The 19,541-nt window shown below is 39.5% G+C and overlaps 1 protein-coding gene across 9 annotated transcripts in view; it reads left to right on the top strand.

The window, feature by feature from the left end:
- KIDINS220 (kinase D interacting substrate 220) overlaps positions 1 to 19,541 on the top strand; it is a 65,565-nt gene that overhangs the window by 30,531 nt on the left and 15,493 nt on the right. For 5 of the 9 annotated variants that reach the window (XM_053380948.1, XM_053380949.1, XM_053380943.1 and 2 more), the window contains exons 19-26: positions 433 to 676; positions 827 to 915; positions 1,719 to 1,863; positions 3,108 to 3,270; positions 9,764 to 9,942; positions 13,042 to 13,268; positions 15,092 to 15,202; positions 16,750 to 16,806. In XM_053380948.1, coding sequence (XP_053236923.1) covers positions 433 to 676; positions 827 to 915; positions 1,719 to 1,863; positions 3,108 to 3,270; positions 9,764 to 9,942; positions 13,042 to 13,268; positions 15,092 to 15,202; positions 16,750 to 16,806 — 1,215 coding nt within the window. The remainder of the gene's footprint in view (positions 1 to 432; positions 677 to 826; positions 916 to 1,718; positions 1,864 to 3,107; positions 3,271 to 9,763; positions 9,943 to 13,041; positions 13,269 to 15,091; positions 15,203 to 16,749; positions 16,807 to 19,541) is intronic. The other 4 variants (XM_053380945.1, XM_053380944.1, XM_053380947.1 and 1 more) reach the window with 2 other exon arrangements.

Genomic DNA, 19,541 nt, shown 5'->3' with positions numbered 1-19,541 from the left:
GGCAACTTCTTGTAGAGCGTAAAGGGCTGAAGTGACAAGATGAAAGTGGGAGAGCCCTGTTGTGCAAGTACTTCTCTGGATCCAACCCAATCTGTGTTCCATAAACATAGCCTGTTGAACTTTGTGTCTCAGCAGAATCTTTTGCTTCCTGTGGCGGCAATATATGAGTGTGCTGTTCACAATCCACACCACAGTACATATTTGCAGCCCCTTTCCACATTTTACCTCCTGCTGAACTAGGAGTGGGCAGTACAGAAGAGATGGGCAGTAGTGGGGGGCGGGGTGAGCCTTAGTGGCCTTTCAACTTCTGTATAGGAGTGTCATGAAAGCCTTGCTACCTGAGCCACTTGTGCCATCTTTACTGTGACTGGACCACCCATGGGATACAAATTTTGAATGATTTCATTCATTTTTCTTTTTTTCTTTTCACAGGTTAGAGTCCTGTTTTCAAAAGGCCCATTTATTGCAATTTTTGCTAGTGACCCACACATCATCATAAAGGCAATTAATCAGAACCTGAACAGTGTGCTCCGTGACTCAAATATAAATGGGCATGATTACATGAGAAATATCGTACACTTACCTGTCTTTCTTAACAGCCGTGGACTCAGTAGTGCTAAAAAGATGATGGTAGCTGCAACCACAAATGGAGACGTCCCATACTCAGATGGTGCAGGTATAGTGTATTATAAATAATCAGGCTTCAAATGCCAATAATGGTGTTTTTTTAAAAATATAGCATAAATATTTGAATGATTACCACTTAGTAGAAATCATCTGTTGTATGGTAAAATGAAAATGTGTTTTAATGAGAGACATTTCCTAGGATTCCATGAAGATGTTGATCGAAGGGTTTCACAGAATAGCCTGGGAGATGTGACCAAGCTTGGAAGCAAAACAGCTCTCAACAGGCGGGTAAGAAATGGCCAGTTGGAAATCTTTTACACATAATTTACACACGTAAATTATTGTTATGCATTTTAGCAAACAGCTGTCTAGGTCATGTATTCTGGGTTCATATTCATAAACTGGCTTCAGATGTGGTAGAATTCTTTATGTTCAGTGGCTTTGTGGACCCTGGAGTAGGTCCACAAATTGCTGCTAGAAAGTGGTGCTTGGCAAGACTAGATCAACCATGTCGATCATTTAATGTCCTGTCTTTATGGTAAACCCTCATAAGGCATCTTACAAAAATATATACGTCAAAAGCAAACATAGTAAGAGTGGAACAAATCTAATAATAAAAATATCTGCATAGAAACCTTAAAATAGGACATATTAATTCAATATTATATTTGGGAAGTTGTTTTTGATACAGCTTTTGCTAACAAGTAGGCTTAGTATGTTCAGGAGAAACATACGAGTACGTTTCTGATTTGTTTCTTACATTGAAATCTTTAAGCTCCATAGGTGCACACTTTTGAAAGCTACACATCTCATAAGCATTTGAATCTATGATATAGAAATAGTGTATTGTGGACAGCAACATCACTAACTTTCTTTAAAAGTGTCACTGAAATGAAAATTATTGCAAGAAATACCTACATATTTTTTCTTGGCGAGACATTTCGAAGTATGTTAGTGACTCCTGGTGTTTGTCCAACTCTATTCACCTCTGAATTCACTAATATAACATCTTGCCTTTTGGGTAGATAGTAAAACATGAAAACAGTTCATACAAATAATACCTGTGTTCTCTCTCCACCCACCAAAATTAGGACACTTACAGAAGAAGACAAATTCAGCGTACCATTACACGTCAAATGTCTTTTGATCTGACTAAGCTTTTGGTTACAGAAGACTGGTTCAGTGATATTAGCCCGCAGACTATGAGGCGATTGCTAAATATTGTTTCTGTGACAGGTCTGTTTCCTTATTATACTTTACATATCAAAGTGAGGCATTTAAAACTTACAGTTTCCATGCTGTGTGTAGCATGTCAGCCATGTACCATAGTCCGTTAGCTGTCCTAGGAAAGAAAAACTGTTTACCTGTTCGTAGAGATCAAGTCCACAGTTCCTCCCTAGTCTTCTAGAGTGGGCCATGGAAATGAGACTTTGGGTGATGAGAAATTAAATAATTTACACCATATTCATTACACACTGTTTTCACAATAAACATGAAAACTGCATAAAAGTCAAATTATCCAGGGAAAATTTGGGCAGTGTCAGGTGAGCCAAACTATGGCTGCTGGAGTTGCATGATTTTCTATTTACGGTTGGTGATCAACCTGTGGTGCAGGGACACCAGCTATTTGGGGCTGTTGGGGGTCAAGGCCTCAAATTTTCATTGAAGGGGCTGGGCCCACACAAAGTTCTGTGGTGGCCGCACACCTTGTGACGTGCAAAAGTGATGTCAGCATGGTGCAGGGCGTGCTGATGTCATGTGCGCACGCCGCATTGATGTCATGCAGCCCCGGGCCTTCAAAGTCACGGGGACAAGATGGCATGCCTGCTGTGGCATAATGGCTTTTTGGGTTCAATCAAGAGCTTTTTATCAACCTTCAATAGTGAAGTTGGCTGAAAAATTACAGAATGATCAGGTTTTTCAACAAATTCCCTCTGGTATTATCAGAGAAGCTAACTTGAGAAAAGCAAAGCACAGGTAGTATAAAGTACATGAGGTGACATTTATCTGTGCATGAACAGAACGAGCTTCTACTCGTGCAGTGGGGCTTCCACTTCTTCCCCTCCCTCCTATAGCCTTCCATGCATCTCCAGAATCAGATGTTGGGAGGCTGGTGGGAAGAGAAAGAAAGGGGAAACCTGTTGCGGAAGAGAAATGAAATGTGGTTTCAAATTATGATGGCAAGGTTTATTCTTGATTTCCTAACTGTGGTTTGTTTTGGGGAAAACAAACCATGAGCGCTGGCCCATATACAATGCTGAGTCAGTTGCTGTATGCTTTGTTGCCCCACTTGAAGGATTTCTGCACAGTATGGCTAAACCAACTTGTGACTTTGCGTCACGTCCATGTGTGGCCATTAAGTTCCTTCCTGTGAACTCAGAACTTGCTCGGTTGTTGGTGACATTTTGGTTGGTCCAAATAAAGGTATGGCTCAGCTGTGGATTTTGAAATTTACCTACACAGCCTTTCATATTTTAAAGGTCGTTTACTGAGAGCTAATCAGATCACTTTCAACTGGGATAGACTGGCTAGCTGGATCAACTTGACAGAACAGTGGCCATACAGAACCTCTTGGCTCATATTGTATCTGGAAGAAACAGAAGGTGTTCCAGATCAGCTAACTTTAAAAACTATCTATGAGAGGTAGGTTTGATTTCGAAGTTTCCATTTGTTGGTGGGTGTTCAAAAGTCAGGATTTAACTATCTTTGTTTCCTGGGTGAGAGAAAGTAAATGTCCACAGTAAATGGGAGTAAATTATTTTGGTGTTCCGGTGCTTACAAATTAGCATATGTCTGAATGCTTTGCTTTGTTGGGGCAAATGCTTCAAACTCACAAAATAAAGTGTGAGTATTTGTGATATGCTATTACTATTTTTGATTACTATAACTTGTGATTCTTAATTACTATGCTAAAAGATACAGGCATGGCCAAACTTGGCCGTCCATCTGTTTTGGGACTACAGCTCCCATCATCCCTAGCTAACAGGACCAGTGGTCAGGGATGATGGAATTGTAGTCCCCAAAAAGCTGGAGGGCCAAGTTCGGCCATGCCTGGATTAGGCGCTATGATTCGTTAACAGAATGGAGTATAATTATATCTGTTAAATAAAAAGAGTAAGGCATTAATGGCTGTCGCTGTCTTCTAGTTTATCTTTTGTCCGTCATTGGAAAAGCAACAGGGACACAGTATAACGTAATCTAATGGTATTATCCCCTCTATCCATCCAAATCTTCTTGGGAACATAAATGTAAGGAATAGTTGTAGTATAGTAATTAGTTGTTGTATAGTAACTAATTTTAATCTCTACTCTGCCAGGAACTGAATAGGCTTTCTTTAGGCAGATGTCCACCTCTGCCATGGGGTGTGGGATAATGACGTTGATTCACCCCATAGAGTAGATATAAGGATTATGAATAGGTAATGCACGTTAAGTTCTTCAAAAACTTGTTATGTGTTACACATTGCACAAATATTAAGTATGGGATTAAACACATTTACTACCTTCTGTGTGTCCTTATTCCCTTTTAGGATACTCCTTTGTATCCCACTGAGAGCCAGTGTGGTGTAGTGGTTAAGAGCGGTAGTCTCGTAATCTGGGGAACCGGGTTCGCGTCTCCGCTCCTCCACATGCAGCTGCTGGGTGACCTTGGGCCAGTCACACTTCTCTGAAGTCTCTCAGCCCCACTCACCTCACAGAGTGTTTGTTGTGGGGGAGGAAGGGAAAGGAGAATGTTAGCCGCTTTGAGACTCCTTCGGGTAGTGATAAAGCGGGATATCAAATGAAAACTCCTCCTCTTCTTCTTTGATACATTCATTCATCATTTTATTCGTGTGCCACCTTTACATAATTGTAAGCCACCTTGAGCATGGTTTTGACATGAAGAAATGTACATAATTACATGCATAAGAAAATTAGTCATCAACAATAAATAAAACACACCAACAGGTGCACAGCCAAACCAAACAATTTCAACATAAATCATGGTATGATCTAAAAATAAAGCTGCAAAAAAATAATATCCATAACAGCAGCAGCCCTTCCCCCAACAAAAAAACCTGAAATTGCACCCCAGTGCAAGAGTCTGTTCAGCAGCCTCAGCTTCTGGAGCTGGAGTCAGTCAGGGCCCTACGTTCCCAGGCCAGGTGGAAAAAGGCCTGTAGATCTTCCAGGACTCACAGCCAAGATGGTATCAAGGAATTAGAGAACCTCAAATTGCCATGAGAACAGGCCAATAGATCCAGGAAAGAACAACAGTAGCTGGGGCTTCTGCCTGCCTGCTTGCTCCAGCAGGGTTGGCAGTACTTGGGCCAAGGTCGGATATGCCTGAGCTACAGAACTGTTAGTTATAGGGTCTCCATTTGGATTGAATAGCTTTGCCCTTCTAATGTAGTATGTCATAATGGTAGGTTAACGTTCATTGTTAGTACCAGTTAGATAAACTGCCGGAATATGTCTGCAGTACAATTCAGATGGAAGCCCTGTTGAGTTCAGTGGAACTTCCAGATAAATGTGTATAGAGTTGCAAGCCTGTTTTTCATTAGTAACTGCCTTTAATCTTCCAGCAGATGGCACTAACATACCAATGATATTGGTGAAGAGGTCTGTCATTCAGCGTTTTAACATTAAATTTAGAATTCATATTTGTCTTCCTGCTTGTTTCCTGTTTGTTTCAGTAGCTTCTCTGTAACTTTTAAACACTGAAATAGGTGAGGGATACTCTGTGTGGCTTGCAGGTTATGCATAGCTACAAACACTAATTCATCTACCTGTAAATGAGAGTCTGTTCTTACAATTCCAAGGCCCAGTGCAGGTATATTGCTTGGTACCATGGTTTCCAAATAGAAGCCAAATTCTTGAATGTGAGCTCTTCTTCTGCTTTCCAAATTTCACTCCACTTCCTGGTTTTTACATATAATTACACATGCAGTGATGCAAATCATTATCGAAACTAACCAGTTCCACTCCTGGTTTCAACCCCTTGTTTGCAAACTATGGCATGCATAATCTCCAGAGAGCAAGAATATGTGAGAGAGGTTTTTAGTTGCTTCCCACTAGCTACCTCACTGAAGTCTAATCAGCAGGAGCACTGTAAAATACGTCTGAAAAAGCTTTTTTGGGGGGTGTCTCAGGTGGGCTTGTGCTCCCTGGAAGCTCTATTCTTACAGTGAAAATGTTCTCATGTGATATAGCCCTAAGTGATATAGCCCAAGTGCCCCTGGGTTATATATAGAGTGTCTTAAGTTCTGCAGATAAATGTGCATTGCTCAGCATTTTTACCAGTTCTAATGCTAAAATTTGGTGTGTTCTATTAAACAGCATTTTTCTAGGGTAAATAATATAACTTCTGCATTATAACTTTGCTTTAGCAAATGGAACATATTTCTGTCTCTCAGGGTTATTAGTAGGGTTTGAAAAAGTATTTACAGTGTGTTAATAGGAGAAGGCATAAATGATACATGTTTTATTAAAGAAATCTGAGCTGATAAAAAATCAGAATAAGAAATCTTTAGCACCAGTAGTAAAGTTTAAATCCCCCCTCCCATAAAAAGGCTCATTTATTTTTATAGCAATTTGATGACACATCTGCTTGCTTTATTCAGCTGGGGGAAAAAATGTTGGTTCTTGATGTTTGGTAAAGTTGCTTTTGTTAAATTATTTTCCAAATCGTTCAACTTTTAACAAATGACATTTGATACTAACACTGGAAAGCAATTTCAGCTAATTAAGTAGATCCTTCTATAAACCATCAGAACATTAAGATGACAAACTGTTCATTCAGGATTATTTTAATTGGGACAATTATTGTAATTTTGTTGCAATTATGTGTTGAGCTAAAAGCCTTTGTCTAAATCATTTGAGATTTTTTTGTTAACATATACATAACTGAGAAAAGAGAAATGAAAACTCGAGCATTTTCTGTCTACTTTTCTAGTACCACATTTAGACAAATGATAATTACTCATTCTATAAACTGTATTTGAGATTGAACATTTGTACAAGGTAATTCTTTTTTTAAAAAAGGTTTCTTCTCCAGTAGGTGGTAGGTTTCTATTTTAGGACAGTTTTAACCAGTTTTGTTTAAGGGAGAGAGGGAGAAATATATGCGGTTCTATTGAGTCTGTATGGAGGGGGTGCTTTTTAAAGTTGCACTTTCTTGTTAAAATTTATATAGCCGGCTTAGCATTGCATCCAAAAGCAGCGACGTTGGTACAGTCCTGACAAGAGTTAGATACTTTGATTTCAATGGGAAATTTGGGTCTTCTTGCAAGGGCACTGCATTAGATGCAAACCATGTGTTAGCGTGTGCTTACAATTACTTTTGTAATATGTAACATTTTCCCCTCCCATAGCTTATCCTGACATTTTCTTGTCCCAGTGGCTCATCCAGTCCAGCATCCTTTTCTCAAAGTGGGATGACTATGGGAAGGACCTGAGAGCAACAGCACTCTCCTCACTTGTGATTCCAAGCAGCTGGCATTCCCAGGCATACTGCCTGTAAAGTAGATCATAACCATCATGGCTAGTGGCCACTTACAGCCTCATCCTCCATTAGAGATCATAGAGGTCACAGAATTAATTTGTCTAATCCTCTTTTAAAGCCGTCTGAGTTGGTGGCCATCGCTGGCTCGTGTGGGAGCGGATTTCAGAGTTTAGCTATGTGCATAAACATAACAGTTGGTGGGATAGACACTTTCTGCCGTTGATTGCACCCATCTGCTGAAAAGGAGTCTGCCTCCAAGGGTCCACATGGACAGAAACAGTGGTCAAAGCTTTTGAAAGGAGGACAGTCCATTGCTCCTTGTTACCATTTCCCTAGCCAGCTGTACTTCCCACCCCATCCCATGGCCTCTTACCGTTAAAAAGGAAATAAACCAGCAGCACATGTGATGTGCCATCTTCTCTGCAAAATTATATGCCATGTCTATTCTGGCACTATCCAGATATTGTTATTTGGATGTGCCTTGTTTTTGTTAGCAAATTCCTTCTTGTGTTCATTGCATTCTCCCCTTCAGCTTGCCTTAAAATATACCCAATTATCTAATTTCCCCTAATTACTTAGTTTGGCTGCCAGAAATGATATGCATATGTTTAGTACACCATTTTACTTTGTCCTTATTTTACATTCTTAGTGTTCTTATACATATCTCAGTGGTACGACAAGCCTGATATCAACTGTCTATTTCTGATTTTTTACTTGATTGCTAATTTGCCTCGTTTTTTGTTTAACAAGCTGTAATAGTTGAATTTGCAAATTTTGTTTCAAGATGAGCAGCCTACACTTCCAAACAACCCATAGCATGAACACACATAAACACACCCACACACACCAGTCCTCTTTATTGGAGAATACCCATACTCTCAGACTCTTTACCTTTCTCCCTGTCACTGTACACCCAGCCTCTCATACTGACCATCTCTAACTAGCATTCTCAGTACAACCATGCATTTAATCCCTTTCTATTTATTATATTCCCATTATTTCCACCATCTGATTGATCTTTCTATTTTGACCATCTCAACTGTCTATGTAGTAGACAAAAGGTTCGTTTATGGAAGGTCCTTCAAACCATCACTGAAGCCTTGTAATAGATGAACTTACATCCACCATTTGACACTATCTTTCTTTATCTGCGCTTCTAAAAATATACACACGTGATTTTCTGATTCCGAAACATTCAGAAATTCCTGCTGTTTACTCTTACTCTTGCTAACTTCCTTGTAGCCTTAAAATTCAACTCCCTGAGTAACCCGTCTCCTTAATACAAGGCAAAGATTATTGATGCAAAAAAAGAAAGAACGAACAAAACATTCTGTTAATTACCTTGTATAACTGATAAGCGTAGTTTGCTCTGCCTGGCTTCATCCTAATCTTGTGTTGAAGGAGCCGAGGTAGGGTGAATTTTAAAATTTGGAGATAAGAGGAGCAGAAGTTCAAAAGGCAACAATCCCCAGGAAAAAGTGAGTTGGAAAAAATGGAAATGAACAACCCAAATTTGTGTATGCATTGGAAACAAGTTCCACTTGTGTTCAGTGAGGCTTACTGTTGATAGAATTGCTACTGTTGATAAACAGAAGACAAATAAAAAGGAGTTTAGCAAGAAGCAATTCAGGCTTCCAAATTCTGTAGTGTGCATGTGAGTGCCTTACCTCACAGTGTTAATCCCTAACCGAAACAATCTTCATAGTACATGAGAGTTTGAGCGGTCAACAAAACATAAAAGAGCACCAACAAACCATCGTTAACTCTGTGGCAACTTCCCATCTTCCTGTTCTCAGTTTTGGCACAAAATAATGTGCACATATTGGCCTGGTTGGGTCACTAAAGGTTGGCTTAGTGTGAACATGTGTTTCTGGAGAGCAAATCATGGTCACTTTGTTCCTCCATGGTCCTTTCCACTAATGCATTGAGAGAAACGAAGGTTTATTAGCAGCAGATGTTCCAAAACAAGAATACTGCTGCCTCCATCGCATAATGTGTAGTCTTTGAACTAACTTGGGTTTTAAGGGCATGTAACTTTGCAAAAAATTGTGGGTGAGCGTTTTCCTTTTTTTTAAGTTGAGAAGCACAGACACATAGATTTGTGGCCCTTCACCAAAAGATTATCATTTACATAAATATCTCTTTCAACATAATAGTTTAATGTATTGAGCTCAGAAGGTTAGAATAGAGATTTCAATCTATAAAACAGCAGTAGGCTATTAGCCTCTGAACAGGAGTATTGTTCATCATATGCAGAACACTGTTCACATTCAGACTTAAGCAGAGCTGGCATTAAAATTCAGCTAATTTGCTTCATGTGACTTCTCAGCTGTGGTTTTTCATCTAAGTCTTCAGCTCCTTTTCTTTCGGAATCTTGTTTTGAAAAAAAACAAAACCCCAAAACTTTAACTCTTTGTTCTCGTTCTTAACTTTGTTTTGCGGCAATCTCAGCCATGAATGTGTGAAAAGCTGCATTTGTTTACAAGTTGTTTGTGAATTATTTGAGGGAAGATTTGGATAGGAACATGTTTAAGTTAGTAACGATAGATCTGTTACTAGGTTTGTGATCCTTAGCTAGACAGAAATGCCTGATAAACCTTCTGTCTGAATTTACTTAGGTCTTTATAATGTGGAGTTTCTTTGCTTTCTGCAGAATTTCAAAGAATATTCCAACAACTAAAGATGTCGAACCTCTGCTTGAAATTGATGGGGATATTCGCAACTTTGAAGTATTTTTGTCTTCACGAACTCCAGTCCTTATAGCACGTGATGTAAAAACCTTTCTTCCATGTACAGTGAACCTCGATCCAAAACTCCGAGAAATTATTGCAGGTAAACTGCCGTTTGACTATCCAACAGGAAAGCTTTTAATACCAACATCAGTGTAATGAAATGAATAAATAAAATAAATGACTTTTCTAAGAAAGAGATATTTGTGTTATCAGAACGAATAACGTACACGAGGACAGTAACAGAAACAGGGCAGCACAAATCCCAAGTACATGATCACTATTCAGAATTGAGTATGTTTTACCCTTCTAGTAATGAATGAATAAAGGCCTGGCAATTCTTTATAAAAAGCATTGCCCACCTTCTTTGGTCCATATGTAAAGTGTCAATTTGGCAAGAGCTGCACATTATTGTTGTTAAATCTCCCGTTTTTAGTGTTCAAACTTCTCGTCTCCAGAATTTAGCATATAAAAACCTAGCTGTTCTTATAATGCAGGAGATACACTGTAACAGAGGAATTAAGAGTTATTTTATGTAGGTATTTCCTGTTAAGAAAACCAGAATACACATATGTATTCTGTAGTGCTGAATATTGTTTCTGTAAGGGCTGCTTTACAAGCTCTCATTTGTTGTCCTTTCAGGCAGCTAGAGAAATAGACTGGAAATGGTTGGGTTTCCCCCTTCCAGCGTAACATAATTTTTGTATGTTAGCATATAACACATGCATACTTACAATGGTTTTTTCTGGGGGGACGCAGGGATACGCATACCCCTAAACATTTTGTGAATCTTCGTACTTTTGTCCATTTACTGTATTTATTTCCCCCGATTTGAACTATAAAATGGTGATTTTCTTGAGTCAAAATGAGAGTACCCCTAAACATATATTATTTTTTTTAGAAAAAAAGCACTGCATACATATACAGTATGTACATAATGTATAACATCTTGAAAGGCAGCTCTCCCTTTGGAGGCAGTGTATTCTGCATCAATATAAGCCTTTCCTCTTGACCCAGATAGGCAAGAATAAACATGGAAGTCTGGAGAGAGGAGGCTCGTTCCCAGTTTCTTTTGAGGGAGGCCTTTTGTGCCTCTCCTTCCAAAGCCACACTCACTTTTATTTCTCCAGGGCGTTGGGAATATTACTATTTTTTAAGTGAGAGCCAGGAGGACATTGGGTACTCTTATATCCTACTGGACTTGGGGACAAGACTACCATATAGGTGATTCCTGAAAAGGCCTGCTCTAACTCTGGCTTGTTAACCCAGGCCTTGCAGAGCTGTTCTGATGAGAAGTGCTCTTTGAGAATGACTAGTATCTCCTGAGAGCCAGCGCAGGAAGCATGAAAGCAACTGTGTACTTAGCAGCCCAGCATGAATGGTTTTGTGTCCTTTTCTATTTGGTTAGAAGGGCTCATCAAGAATGAGTCGGTTTTCTTTGTGACGAGACAGGAGACAAACCTGTGCCACAGTACCTCACTGTAGTGAGGTCAGTTTTCCTCCCTCTCTGCTCCACTGAAGGGCCAATTCTTTCCACTGAAGCATTTTCAATGTTCCCAGGATGAATTCCGCCTTTCACAAGTCTCAATAATTCATTCCTCCCTTAATGTCTTCAACTTACATGCTCTAAGTAGACAAAGTGACAAGCCTTAGATATGTGTACGACCCTAAAGAATAGGACAGAATACAGTCATACCTTGGAAGCTGAATGCCTTTAAACTCGAACGTTTTGACTCCCAAACGATCGAAAACCTGAAGTGATTGTTATGGTTTTCGGAAGCCAAACGTCTGTCGCGACTTCCGATTGGTTACAGGAAAGTCCTGCAGCCAAGTGGAAGCTGTGACTTGGTTCTCGAACCATTTTGGGAGTTGAATCCCAGAACGGATTAAATTCGAGAAGCAATATATGACTTTCCATCATGCAAAGCAGTCTATCATTGGGTGGGAAGTGTTTGTTGCGATGGTCGTTTCCTTTCCACCAATCTTTTCCTCTTAATGAGTCTGTGCACCAGAAGAAATTGGACCCATCGGGTGTGATGGGCAGCAGGTTTTGTGGACATCATCCCATTGTTGTTAACATTCAGGAGTTTTTCAGGACTCAGCAGTTGGCACCGTGGTATGGTGGTCTTAATCAGTGTCTCCAACCAATTCAGTTGCTGCATTTTCCAGTTTTTGTCTTCTGTCCCTTCAGAATATGAGGAAAAGGCTGGAAGGCTGTCACTTGCCTTTATATTTATAATATCATTTAAGAGCCTTGGCGCTGTGTGTGTGTGTGTGTGTGTGTGTGTGTGTGTGACAGACAGTAACAGACAGAAAGACAGAGAGAGAGGGAACTCGGAGTGGAGGTGGAATGAAGCCAAGCATCAGGAAAAAAACATCTCAGTGAGTCTATTTATTATTATTATTTATAATAGAGGACAATGCAGTGGGTGAAGGGAGCTGAGGGGAGGGGGTGCTTAGCATCACCAGCGTCTCCCCTTAGCATTTTCCCTTCTTCCATACGTTTGTTAGCTGCAGCAGCAAAAAAAGGGAGCAAGAGGTAATATGAATCTGCCCCTTTAGTCTGATTACTGTTGGGATGGGGTGGGGGGATTTGACAAATGTCTTATCCACCCCCCCTACTTTCCTTACTCTTTTTTGAGGTTTGGTTGCCCCTCTCCTTATAGAAGTAATGTGGAGACACACCATTTTCTTGAAGGTCCTTCATTCATAATTCTCGCAAGGTAATTTGAAAGGAGCAGAACCAGTAGAATGGGGCGTGTCTACCACTAGCTCTATCTACCATTTGCTGCCCTGTCTTCTGCCAGGACCAATAGGGACCAGCTGCCACTGATCCTTGCTGTTTTCATTGCTCTCCATAATGGACCAGTACTCGTATACAACAGGGGTTCGAGCAAGCAGGGGTCAGCTCTTAAATTTTTTATATATTTTTTTGAGATTCTGCGTTCTCAGTGTTGAACTAAGAGGTCTGGAGAAAGAAAGGAAAGCCCTTGTTCTGTCAAGACCTTCCAAGCTTTTGTTTCTGCCTCTGGTTCTGGGAGAGAGAGACTGATCTTAATGCTGAATCCACTTCTGTCTCCAGAGAGAGAACAGAACGTGCAACAATTTGCCAGGAAGCTCTAATTGTGTCCTTTGTTTTGATTTTTAGATTATACGTTATTGGCAATGCTTGCTGATTACTTTTGCAAATTAAATATTTCAGATGTCCGTGCTGCAAGAGACCAAATTAACATTGGAGCAATCCCATATCCCACGTTACCTTTGCAAGAGGCAGCTCCTAGAGCATCGTCGGTGTTTAGCCAGCCTTCCTCAGCCTGTTCTTCAACACACTCCTTTAATGGGCCTTTTAATGCAGGAGTTGTGTCTCCACAGCCTCACAGCAGCTACTACAGCGGCATGACCGGACCTCAGCATCCATTCTATAATAGAGTAAGAAAGAAAGCTGCTTTTGAAAATTGACGTATGATGATGATGATTTTCCTGGTATAATAAATACTTTGTTTAAAATGCCACACTTCTTCAGCAGAAAACTGATGAAAACCATAGCATTTTTATTCATAAGTACACAGCAAATCTCAGCCATGGGGCTAAGTTTGTGAAGAAATGCACTTTTGGTTCGAATTATGCAACAGTGATGAAATATTTTGGAATATGTTCAGAATTTTAAAAAAAGGATTTTGTCTCTTTTAGTGTGCTGGTTTTGAACATGCACGTTTGAACAAGACTATCGGTAGCTATAAATCTTTACGTAATTGCAGGAAGTAGACAAATGGAAGAAAGATTAGGCTCCATGGTTTTGGTAACTGCATAGAAGGAAGGTTGTTTATAGGGTTGCTCATAGGTTAAAGTGGCTTCCCCAACCTGGTGCCCTCCAGATGTTGTTGGACTCGCAACTCCCTTCATCCCTGACCATGGGCCATACTAGCTGGTTTTGATCAGAATTGGATTCCAACAGCATGTAAAGGGCATAATGTTGGCTGCTTAGAATGTGCAAAGCCCACTTACAAGTATGGAGTTATGGCACGTGTTGAACTAGTCTTCTCAATGGTTTACCAGGTTGCCAAGTGCTACACAAACCAATTTCTGAAAAGTGTGTTCAACCAGGGTGCTGTTTTGCAATCTGGATGCATGTAGAATAGTTCATCAACCTAGTATGGGTGACCATATTTTGGCTTGAAATGAGATGCAAATGAGCCTTTTGCCTGCACACACAGCCTTTTTGTTCTTCTCTTTGCAGCGTGAGCAATCAGACCATGAATCATGTAGCTCAAACCAGGAAACTGCTTGCTAGCTTAGCTTTGGAAAAAGCCATTATAGTAAACCAGCCTCAAACACTGGTGAATAGTCTGGGAACTTTGGCTAACTAGAGTGCTTTTTTTTAAAGAGTGAAAGGTTTGTATGTGCAAGCAAAATATTTGTTCTTATCTCTGCTTATTAAGCTAATATGTGATCGTCCAAACATGGGGATTGCGTTCAAACCCTGCAAAAAACTGTTTGTGTTGACTTCATCACACAATCTGGATTAAGACTGCAACTTTATAGCCAGTTATCTCTGCAAGTAAGTCTCATTGAACTTATTGGGACTCACATATGTGTAGACATGTATAGGATTGTTCTGTAAATGTTGGGCTTGGACCCTTCAGATGTAGACCTGGATACGTTCATAGTCATGAATTGGCCAGTCACTAAGTTTTTTAATATTAGAGGTCTCCATCACAAGGTATTTTTCAAGTTACACCTGACAAGGTTTGAGAAGCAGTCTGAATTCTAAAATTGATGAAAATTGAATAACACAAATTGTCTCTTGAATTCACTGTGGAACACTTCCTAGATACTTAAGCCATAGTCCTCAAGTCACATTTATTCCCGTGAGATTGTTCAAGTATTAGAATGGAATTAAACTGTCTGATTTTAGTATTTGCTCTAAATTGTCTCATTTAATTGCTTTTGGAAGGTGTATAGATGTTTTCATAATTCATTATAAAAATGTTCCATTGTCCTACTGTTTGTGTCTCGTTGAACTAAATTGGAAATCTCTCATTGGCTTCAAGTTGGGTATGTAACTACCTAATTATTTCACCTTTGATAATATTCAAAATAGGATTGTTAAAATTACCTCAAGAAGGAAATTTTGTGTGTGTGTGTGTGTTTTACTTTTATGTTTTACATTCTTAAATAAGTTGTATTTGTTGAATTAAGTTTTCTTTTGATTTTTGTAATGGTCCCTTTTTGTTGCATGTTTTTTTCCATAGCCATTCTTTGCCCCATATGTTTACATGCCAAGGTATTATCCTGGCAGTTCTCATCTCATCTCACGTCCATCACTAAAAACGAGTATGTCCAGGGAACAGAGCAGTGGTCTAGTAAGTATCTCAAACAGTACGTGAACATGCTAACTTACAAAATAAGATTAGTCAATAATTCAGCAGTAGATGTTTAATGTGAGCACATAAATGCACAAGCAATTTTTAAAAATATCTTTTGTAAAAATTAAAGCCAAGGTTAACTAAGATTGTAAAATGTGTTTTTTCCAAACTTTTTAACAAGTTTATATACATAGAAATTTTAGTATTAAGAGTAATATGTATTACTCTAGTATTAAGAGTAATATGTAAGAGTCTTACAGAATATTTTTATAGAGTGAAAATATAGAGGTTCTGTTTATAGTATGTAGTAAGTGTACTTAACTTATTGTGAATTTAGGTGTCGTTTGCTAGAATAAAATGATTAATGTTAAGCCACTTATAGACTACAGAAAGATAATGGTTGTATCCAACACTACTGTTTTGCTTGCACAACAGAATTTTATTTCCCCTCCCTTCCCTCTGCAGCTGCCTACACACTCTCAGAATTTGCTCCAGAGGGTTGGGGGACCCCCAAAAGCAGATTTTGTGGAGAAGGAGAGGAAGGGGAAGTCATGTTGTGCGAGCAGGCCTCCCTTTGTGCAGTGTTGGATACAACCTAAAGGTTCTTTTTTGTTTAGATTTAAGAAAATAGCAAACCATAATGACAAAGGGGAAGCTGTGGATTAAAAATGTGTATGTTAACATTCAGATATAAAACAAAATATGTTTTGTTTTTAGTTTGGGCAAGTTCTAGAATTTGAATTTTCCTTCTGCATATAAATTGAACTTTTAACCACATTTGTGAAATGGTGCCATAATTCCATAAATTAAAAATTTCTTAACAGGAAATCACATTGTACTATGTTCTTTAAATAGGAAGTATTAAGAAAACTATTAGGCTACTTCAGCTGTGGAATATAGGTGCCTTTCGGGTAAAGCTGTGCAGTGCTTATAAAAATGTTATTGTAAACATCTTCAAAACCTAGTAGTAGGCAGTTATAGCCTGTGGACCACTATTGACCTGCAAAGACTTCTATTCTGAAAGAGTGTTTCTTCCCGGGAATGACTGATCTACTGCTGAGTCATCACAGGCGCTCAGTTCGGATGTAATGCTTGGCCCATAACATGAATGAGCCTTGCGTTCACATGTCTCTTCCTCTTTTGCTTTCATTTCAAGTTCTGATTTGTGGACAAACGATGCTCCACACAAGTCATTGTTTGCCTAGCAGTGATGTGTAATGGCAAACAATGGCTTCCTGCTAACCCGGAAGTAATGTAGGGAATTGAAGTGTTCAAAGGGAAGAGTAGAGGGGTGCAAACTGTTCCTGATTGAGTGCTGGGAACCAACTCACAGTGGCCACGCATGGTTCTTTTTCACAGGTCCGGGGAAAAAGCCTTGTCGAGCCACATCATGTTCTTGCAAGTCTTAACGTTCCTCACCCCTTAAAAACCGAAAACCAGTTCTTTTGCAGAATGATATATTCTTTTCATCCATTGTTCTTTCATACTTTTGTTGCATGCTTAACCGTTTTGTCCAAATCGTAATAATTTGTTGTTGTTGGTAGGATGTTATCAAGGAGGATGCTGCTGAGTGGCTTCCTTCACCCACAGACCCCTCAATGGTAAATGAGTAGTCATGTGGTGTGGATCCTTAGCATCTCATTGCTTCTTCAACAGTAATGAGTCTGCTTGAATGACCATGGCAGTTCACTAACACTGCATTGGTGGCTTGATGAGCAAATAGAATAGATGAAGACTAATGAACATAGTTTGTGAATGAGTACAAGAGTACGGGCTAATATTCTACTTATAATGCATATTGTATTTGTCTTTCCCTTGCTAGCCTTCTGTAGTCTGTGGAGTACAGTGTTTTCAGTAGAGTACAATGTGTTCTGTCTTCATTAGCAGTATTGCCCTGGCTAGTAGAAGGGAATTAGGCTATTAGCTGTTCACTTACATAAAAGTGACTGGTTGATGCCTTCTCTAAGTGTTTTAGCCGAATAATTTATACCTGCCCTTTCTTGGTTATGTCAGGGCATAAAGCTGCTGCAGTCGACAAGACATAAAGCTGGTCATAAGACAGTTGCCATGAGAATGGAAGGTGCCTGTCTTGAGCCTTAGGAATAGGCAGGCTTTGCATTTTACATTCTATCATAGTTGTTCTTGCCATACAAATATCTCTATAGATTAGCATTAAACTCGGATCTTACTTCCAAAACTCTTAACTCTATTTTAAAGTTGTTGATTTGAACTTGGATGGTAACCCATCTCTCAATGGCTTTATCCTGTTTTTCTGCAACAGCTTTCGGTTGTATGATTTTTGTTTTCTGATCATAGTCTAAATACTCATGCAGGATAAACTCAGTCTCTCCCACCTTCTTCCAGATACTTTAGAGAAAAAGATGAGGATTCCATCAAAATTCACCCCTCAGCCTGCATCACTTCCACCATGGTTCTAGCTTGTGGTAGTGCAGACCAGTGTTTCTCAACCTTGGGTCTCCAGCTTTTTGGACTACAACTCCCATCATCCCTAGCTAGCAAGACCAGTGGTCAGGGATGATGGCAATTGTAGTCCAAAAACAGCTGGAGACTCAAGGTTGGGAAACACTGGTGTAGACTAATCACCTGCATAATGGGTATGGTCCAGCAAAATGACCTAGCCTGCCTCTTCTCCCTTCACACCTGTTGTTCAGTGACAGCAGATTCCTTCCTTCTCTTGTTGCCACCACACTGGCCATTACTGGTGCAAGTCTTGAGTGAGACAAGTCCATGGATAATAAAGATAAAAGTTGGAATGATTATATTATGTTATGGATTTGGGAATCCAGCCTAACATATGTTTGAGTACAATGATAATCATTCACAGGGAAGGGTACATAAAGAAGCATTCATATAAAGAGATAGGAATATATATAGTTTTGAGTAGTAGCACAGAGCCTGTTTTTCTCCTGTTCAATCTGATATAAGATGGTTTACCCCCCATAGATAGTAGGTTCACTTTTTATAACAGCTTTATGATACCGATAAAATACACTTTCTTTCCCTTGCTATCTTTCTTTTTATTCACAAGTGTATTTGAATTAATTAAAAGGTGCTTACCTGATTGTATAGTAAGATTTTAATTATTTCCTAGTGATTATTTGAGAAAGTATGAGTGACCTCAAACTCACAGTAGTCTGAAGTTTGAAGAAGGTGTCAGTTTTGCTCAAATGTTTTAAAATGTTTGTCTCATCAAAATTCTAAGTTCTTTTTTTACATTCTCCGAGGCAGTTTCTGCAATAAGTGTTATAAAAACTTGATAGATTACAAGGTGATTGTACCAGTAGAATGGACAAAATTGGTTTTATTAAACATAATACCTTTACATTTTGCTATTTAGAAAAGACCAAAACAAGGTAGAAGGAAAGCATTACCAAAAGAAGCTAGCATTAATAAATGATGTGAAAATGAGGGATTTAGTTTGCATTGAAAATTGAGCGTCGTACATGTTGAAGCATGGTACAGGCATGGTTCTAGTATTTCACCCCAATGACACTATGCATGTAATAATAATAAATCCTGCTATGGGTTCTGCAGAACTGTTTAACATAACGGACTAAGTCACACTGAAGTAACTGCTTTCAGTGGGACTCTTGCTGGATTCTTCTCAGTGAAAGAGATTGGTACTATACCCATGGCCCTGAACTGAGTATACAACTAGGTCTTGTTATCAGCAGTAAAAGCAAGGAACCTCCAGCACTGGCCATTGCAATAAGAGTAAAAACCTAGCTACACCTGGAGGAAACATTTGCTGGATTACAATCCCTGTTTGCAATAAATCAGGTATTTTATTTGTATAAATATGAAGGTTGGAATTGAATTCATGTTTTGCTCAGAATAGACCTGTTGAAAACAATGGCCTTAACTTCGTCGTGTTTGTTAATCAAAGTGGGTTTACTCTTGAGTAAAACACAGTTGAACAAGGACAGTACTCACTGTGCACAATGGGTCTTCACCTTACTTTCCTCCTCTCTCCAAACCTCAGAATGCCCTCAAAATCTGTTCCAGAGAGTTGGGGTACCTTCCAGAGCAGATTTTTCAGGCATGTGAAGGCTGTAGAGGGGAGGAGGGGAAGGCGACTCCTGTTGTGTGAATGGAAGTCTGCGCAGGCAGAATTGGATACCATTTTGAACCTGGAAGCCCTGAGTTTTCATGATATTTTTTACACAGTCTTCTGTGCCTTAATAGCCCTCCGTAGCAGGGGTGGCAAAGCTGTGACCCTGCAGATGTCGTTGGTCTCCCATCTCCCATAAGCCCCAGCCAGCAAGGAATGATGGGAGTTGGAGTCCAATAGCAATGGGAGAGCCAAAGTTTGGCT

Source organism: Podarcis raffonei, chromosome 3, assembly GCF_027172205.1.
Source record: "Podarcis raffonei isolate rPodRaf1 chromosome 3, rPodRaf1.pri, whole genome shotgun sequence".
In the NCBI taxonomy this organism is placed as follows: domain Eukaryota; kingdom Metazoa; phylum Chordata; class Lepidosauria; order Squamata; family Lacertidae; genus Podarcis; species Podarcis raffonei.
This window is presented reverse-complemented; position numbering and strand designations above follow the sequence as displayed.